This window comes from Eumetopias jubatus, unplaced genomic scaffold, assembly GCF_037043125.1.
Source record: "Eumetopias jubatus isolate StellerSeaLion01/CBP00866 unplaced genomic scaffold, mEumJub1_p1.0 scaffold_1, whole genome shotgun sequence".
Classification (NCBI taxonomy): Eukaryota; Metazoa; Chordata; class Mammalia; order Carnivora; family Otariidae; genus Eumetopias; species Eumetopias jubatus.
The window spans coordinates 79,210,691-79,217,406 of NW_028274807.1; the positions used below are offsets into that span (position 1 = coordinate 79,210,691).

The following is a 6,716-nucleotide window of genomic DNA, read 5'->3' on the forward strand; positions in this document are numbered from 1 at the left end:
GATAGAAAAAGGGTCTTCGATATCCCTTGAGCCTCTGGTTCAAGCCTTACCTAATGGCAGAATAGCTGCTCTGGTAGTTTCCATCATGCAAGGGAATTCTTTTTTTTTTTTTTTTTTTTTCCCCTCTCAAGTGAGAGTTGGATATTCTGTCATTCATAACATAGAGTCCCAACACGCAGTTTATCCCTTCAACCCTCTCTAAACCCCATGTGTTTCTCCAAAAAATGAAAACAAGAGGCATGTGATTCAAGTGCTTCTACTTTTAATGCTGAACAATATCTTTACTTGTAGAAAATGATGATGTGCAAACACTGTAAAAGATGAAGTTTGGTATGTAGAAATAATAATCACTTAATGATGAGCAATACACAAAAGGGAATAATTCGGAACTTAAAACTGAGAGCAAAAGAAAAAAGTTTCCCATTTCTGTTTATACAGAATGCTATTAACTCTGCTTTTGCTAAAATCTTTGAAAAGCATTACTCAAGCTATTGTCTCCTGGGAGGATATTTACCACCATCAACCGCCTATACTTCTTTATTTTTTGTTAGAAATGTTTGACAACTAAAAATTGTATATATTTAGATGTACAATGTACTGATTTGCTGTAGATAAACATGGTGAAATAATCACCGCAATCAAGCTAGTTCACATGTCCATCACCTCAGATAGTATTTCTCTTCTTCTCCTTCTCCTTCTCCTTCTTCTTTTAATTCTTAAAGAACAAGAATAGATTCAGAAGGCCCAGGGCTTTCCAGACCCTGTTGGTATTCAAGGAAAGAATGGTTTCCAAATTCCTTTGTGGATTTTGCATAGCAGGCTCAAGCTACCTCCTTCAGGGAAAATTCTTTAAGTATTCTGGAAAGAACAGTCATCCCAAACCTCAGTGGAAAAGATTCAAATTATCCAGTGGAACAAGGATTAGGTACTTAAATTCAGGAAGTTCCTAAAATGAAAATGTTTCTGTAGATACGGATTAGTTACATGAAGAGACTGAACTGGAGTTAATCCTGGCCAGAGATGAGGTTCAAGAGATTGGTCTTCATGAGGCATTTATCAAGGACCTGCAAAGGGACTCAGAGGTGAAGGAAGCACAGTCCTTTCCAGGCAGTTGTCCCTGGCCTGGGAGAAGGATGTCTTTCATACCCAGGATTCTAATCCAGACTAATACATAGAAGGGCACAGGGGCAGAGTGTGTGAGGAAGGTTTGCAGGAGAGAGCTCTCACATCAGAGAAGCTTCCTGACTAGGTGGTTTTGAGGAACAGGGAGGATTTCACCATGTGGAGGTGAAGGTAGCTTTCTGAGCTGGAGAGAAGAGCATGAAGAAAGACAGAGAAGCAGAAGTACAGAGTAATGAGTGGTCCAGCAGGGATGGGACCCAGTCATAGAATCACCTCTGAGGGACCTCTACGGGGGAAAGGCTTAACTTACCATGAAGACCACTCAGAGGCCCTCAGGTGAGCTGGGTGATAGACCCCCTACCAACACTTCCAAAAGGCCATGTACTCCTAAAAAAAGGGCAGGGCCTAGGGGAGAAGGTCTACAGACCTGGGTTTGCCTTCGAACTCTGCCACTTAATACCTGTGTGAGCTTAGGCATTCATTTCACTCTCTCAGGCTCAGGACCCAAGCATAAAATGAAGAGAATAATATCTTTCCTGTGTACCTCCCAGGATTGGCATGAACATAAGTAAAAAAGGTGGACACAGAATAGCACTGTCAAATACTTTCTGGTAGTTTGATACCTCACTATATATGTGAAGCACCCCCAGAAATATTATTAACCTTTCATTGCTACTACATAACAGACTCTTGAGGCCAGGGACCATGTCTTCTTTAGGACAGGGAATATAGTATATGATTTTTTTTGAAAAGGTACTTGATGAATGAATGAGTAAATGAATGAATAATGTTCAGAGCTCTCCAACCGGATAACAAAACTAATCTCTTAACTGAAAACCCATGGACTGTTCTTTCGCTTTTGGGTTGTTTGGCCTGGAGGAGGCTCTAAGTTAGTTGTGATCAGTTGGTATCATGGTAGAGAAGGAAGCCTGTAAAGGTAGAGTCATGGACATTATCTGCATAGAGCCCATAAGAGTTCCCATCCCCATACACCTGGAGCCAGACTTGGTCGCCCACTTCCAGATGGAGGAGCACAGAGCCAGAGGCCTGGTCCACATTCTTCTCCTGGTACTGGTCATAGGTGAAGAGCATAGCTTTGTCCTTCTTGTAGAGGCTGACCTTGACATCCTTCAAGTAGACTGTAATGTGGTAGGAGAAGTAGTACAGCCCAGGAATGTTGCAGTGGAATTTTCCAGTGGTGCCATCATAGTGGTTTTGCAGATTGTAGAAGATTTTGGTAAAGCGAATGGGAACATTGGGGACAGTGACCCGGCTTTCCAATCCCACACTGAATGCTGACCGGTGTACATAGGCACTTTCTCCAGGTTCTCCTTTCCTGCCAGGGATTCCTGGAAAGCCTCGGGGACCTTCAACCCCAGTTACTCCAGTTTCACCAGTGTCACCCTTAGGACCAACAAGACCTAGAGAATGACAAGACCTCAGTGACCATAAGGAACAGAACTACTGCCTAGGTTAGTTCTAACCTAAAACACTGTCCCTATGGCCCTTACCCACAACCTGCCTGACTTACGGAGCAAGGAACCATAGGGAGCTCCCCAAAAGGTGAGTTATACCTTCTCTTGCTCCATCTCCCAGCGGGCTTCCATAAATTCATCTCCAACCTTATTTCCTAAAGGTCTCCATCATAGACCCTCCACCCTGCCAACCCTTTATATGCTGACTCAACCAACCTAACTTTTGCTCTTCTATCCCCTCTGTCCAGAATGCCCTCCCTCCTTTATTCTGTCTACCTATACTCCAAGGTCTGACTCAAGCCCTGCCTCCTCCTTAAAGCCTTCATTGCTAATCCAGATCTTCAACGAGAGCATTTTCTCTCTGTTCCGTATGTTGGGCATTTGTCCACATTCAGTTAAGCATATTTGGAATCGACTTTTTTGTAGTAATCCTTAACAGCCTTGTGCTTTAGACTTATCTTCTTACCTACACCAAGAGTTCCCCAGGAGCAGGACTGTGAGCTACGAGGGTGCGTTGAGTGTAAACGCCACTGGGCAGAATGGGAGTTAAGTGGAAATGAAGGGAAACAAGAATGTGAAGAGATTGGGAAGAGTGATGGGTGAGGAGGGGATGGGAAAGGGTACAGGGACCGTGATGTCAATAGAGCAGAGTCGAGGGTACTGGTTTTACAGGTACGACCTATTCTCATGACCAGAAGGCCAACCCAAAATTCACTTTAGGTTGCTTATGGGTCACAGGAAAAAAAAAATTGCTTCCTCCCTTTGTCTCGGCCTTTGTCAATAGCTAATGCCTTTGGATAGTTCCAGAAGCTCTCCTCTACCCAGGAGAAGTCTACGATGGAGGAAGCCAAAAACCTTGTTCTTACCTGGATCTCCTTTCTCACCCTTTTCGCCAGGGGTGCCATCTCTGCCATCACGGCCTGGGGTCCCATTGTGGCCAGGATGCCCTGGGATGCCTGCCAAGCAAACTGTGCAGGCCTGCTTGGCCAGAGGAAGCAGAACTCCAGGCCCTTCTGTCACGGAGTCCTGGCCGTGAGTGGGCAGGACTAGTAGCAGTAGAACAGCTCGTAGCAACAGCATCCTGAGCCCTGGAACCCAGATCCACATTGTCAGCCACGCAAGCACACACCACGCAACACGCTCCATCTGGACCTATGCAAGACTTGGGCCACCTCCGCAGCATCCCCTTCTAAGATCTGCTCTCTCGACACTCACCTCTTCCAGAAGACTTGTCTATTTCCACCCACCTTGATCTCTTTCTGCCCTGAAATTTGCAATACTTAGCATTATTCTTTGTGTGTAATCTCCTTTCCTCAAAGATTGTGAGTTCGGTGAGGGCAGGACAACACTCTTCCAATTGCCTCATATCTGAGCACAGGACCAGGCTCCTTGGACCAAATACTGAGAGTCCATCCGTCAAGAATCTCTCCCTTGAGTTTTCCAAGGATGACGACTCACATCATCCCCTTCAACTCTAACCAACTTCTCTCTCTCTCTCTGGCTCCTTCCTGTTTCTTCTCTACTTCCCTCCCTCATTTCTTTGTTTATTCCTCCTCTCTCTCTCTCTCTCTCTCTCATTCTCTTTCTTCCTCTCCCCATCTCTTGGATCACATGTTAGACCATTTGGTTTATTACACATGCACGCACACACGTACACACACATGCGTGCATACACATGAATGCACACACATATACACACACTTGCACAATGTACACCACATGCACACAGCCTCTCCCTGCGTTATCAGACAACCAGAGACACATTCTCTCATCAGGATGAGGACTGCTGGACAGCAGGACAGTGGGACTGCTGACCCTTTGCCTGGGCTACCCTTCACTGCACCTCCTCACCTGCCTGATCCCTCCACAGCCTTCAGGACCGAGTTGCGTTGTCTTCTCTCAGCAAGTCCTCCCTCTCCAATCTGAGTTCTTGGTTCCTCCTCTGCACACCCCCAGTGCCCTCGCTTACCTCCAGCGTTGCACTTCCTGCACTATCCTATAATTCCTGATTTGCTCATTCATTTCCCCCCTTAAACTACAAGTACCAGGGGGCAAAGCCTAACACACTACCAGCACAGAGTAGGGACTAAATAAATACTTTCTAAGGGAGAAAAGAAAGAGCAAGAGGGCCAGAGAGAGGAGGGAAGGAGGGAGGGAGGAAGAAAAGGAGAGAGGAAGAGGGAAAGAAGGCTGGAGAGGGGAGGATATTAGAAATATGTATTCTGGGAGCCCCAGCCAAAAGCTCAAGTGGCACAGGTGGGCGGGGACATTCTGTGTCAGAACTGTTCCTCCTGATCCCCCTGGTTCTTTATATAGAGGGTTCTTTTTATATATATATGTACTGGTCCCCTCCCAGCTTCTGCCTTTGATATTAGGGTGATCTTAGTCCCCCACCTCTTTATTGCCAAAATCTTAGTCTCCTCAACCCTCTCTCACCAGGGAGTTGAGAGAAAACGCCACAGAAAGGGGAATAGGTCCTAGGATCCTGGATCACAGGCATCACTGAAACCTTCTGTGGGCTTTGAAAGGTGCTTAATCCCATGAACCTGACTCTGAGTTAAACACGGTCCTTGTGTATTTTTTTTACTCCAAAGACTCACTATTTTTCATCAGTCTGCTTGTCTCTCAGGAGTTATGCAAAGTCTCTAGAATTGGGTTTGGCTTCAGAAGACAGCTCCTCTGTGAGGGATGCAGGAAAGCCTCTGATTGGCAATTTTACCTCCAAAATGTGCACAGTGTCTAGAATCTCACCTCTATGCCCCATCACCTGGGCTCTATAGTGCCCTCTCAATGGGACGCAACCAACTCATTCATTCATTCATTCATTCGTTCATATATGTTCATCTTTCATATATATATATAGATGTAGATATAGATACACAAACACACACATGTATTCAATAAAATTAGTAACATAAACACTTTGGAAACTATAGAAAACAAAAGGATCCCCAGTCTCAAGGCTTTCTCTGCTTATTTTTAAACATAATGAAAAACACACTTTGCATAGAAATTTTATTCCCCTGTTTTTGCCTTGTCACTTTCTAGTTCTCATAATGAGTATTTTAAATGTGTGTGTGCTAGTTCATCAAGTGGAATAGTCAAAATATACTTAACCATTTCTATTTTGTTGAAATTTTAGCTTTCTTCCACTTTAAAGTATTATCTTAAAATCCATAACTAAGGGATGCCTAGGTGGCTCAGTCGGTTAAGCATCTGCCTTCGGCTCAGGTCATGATCCCAGGGTCCTGGGATCGAGCCCCACATCGGGCTCTCTGCTCCGCGGGAAGCCTGCTTCTCCCTCTGCCTGCCACTCCCCCTGCTTGTGTTCTCTCTCTCTCTCTCTCTCTGTCAAAATAAATAAAAGTAAAATCTTTTTTAAAACATCCATAACTAATATCCTTGGTCATATAGCTTCCCAACTTATATTCTGTAATGACATATTCCCAGAAGTAAAATCACTGGGCCAAATGTATGAACATTTTTAAGGTTCTTTTTTTAAAAAAAAAAAAGAAGATTTTATTTATTTATTTGACAGAGAGAGACAGCAAGAGAGGCAACACAAGCAGGGGGAGTGGGAGAGGGAGAAGCAGGCTCCCCGCTGAGCAGGGAGCCCGATGTGGGGCTTGATCCCAGGACCCTGGGACCATGACCTGAGCCAAAGACAGACGCTTAACTGACTGAGCCACCCAGGCACCCCCATTTTTAAGGTTCTTGATACGTATTTCCAAACTGTAGTTTGTTACGCTGTTACTAGGTAGTGTGTTAGTGTGTGTAAAAGACCCTATTAGCTACTCTCACAAGCAAAATTAAAAAATACCTATTTTGGCTGTTGTTATCTTAGTGAACAAAAGAAATGGCACCTTTATACTTTGATCAATAGTGAGTTGTACATTTTATTAAAGGCCTATTTCCTAACTTAGTTTCTTCATTCATGATACATCCATTAGTGTTTTTGTCGCTTAATTTATTAGGGATACAATGTGCTTTTGAATCAATTTGTGTGAGCTCTTTATACGGACACTTTATCATATACACCATGACTATTTTCTCTGGTGATTATTCTGTAGATTATTCCTTTGTTTACCCTGATTTTTTAAAAAATATTTTATTTATTTA

At 44.0% G+C, this 6,716-nt stretch overlaps 1 protein-coding gene across 1 annotated transcript; it reads right to left on the reverse strand.

Annotated features, from left to right (window-relative positions):
* Positions 1 to 2,022: 2,022 nt before the first annotated feature.
* On the reverse strand, positions 2,023 to 3,704 carry ADIPOQ (adiponectin, C1Q and collagen domain containing). Its single transcript, XM_028101079.2, has 2 exons — positions 3,464 to 3,704; positions 2,023 to 2,543 (listed from the first exon to the last, which is right to left on the reverse strand). Exons 1-2 carry the CDS (start codon positions 3,702 to 3,704, stop codon positions 2,023 to 2,025), a joined length of 762 nt encoding a protein of 253 aa, XP_027956880.2.
* Positions 3,705 to 6,716: the final 3,012 nt, after the last annotated feature.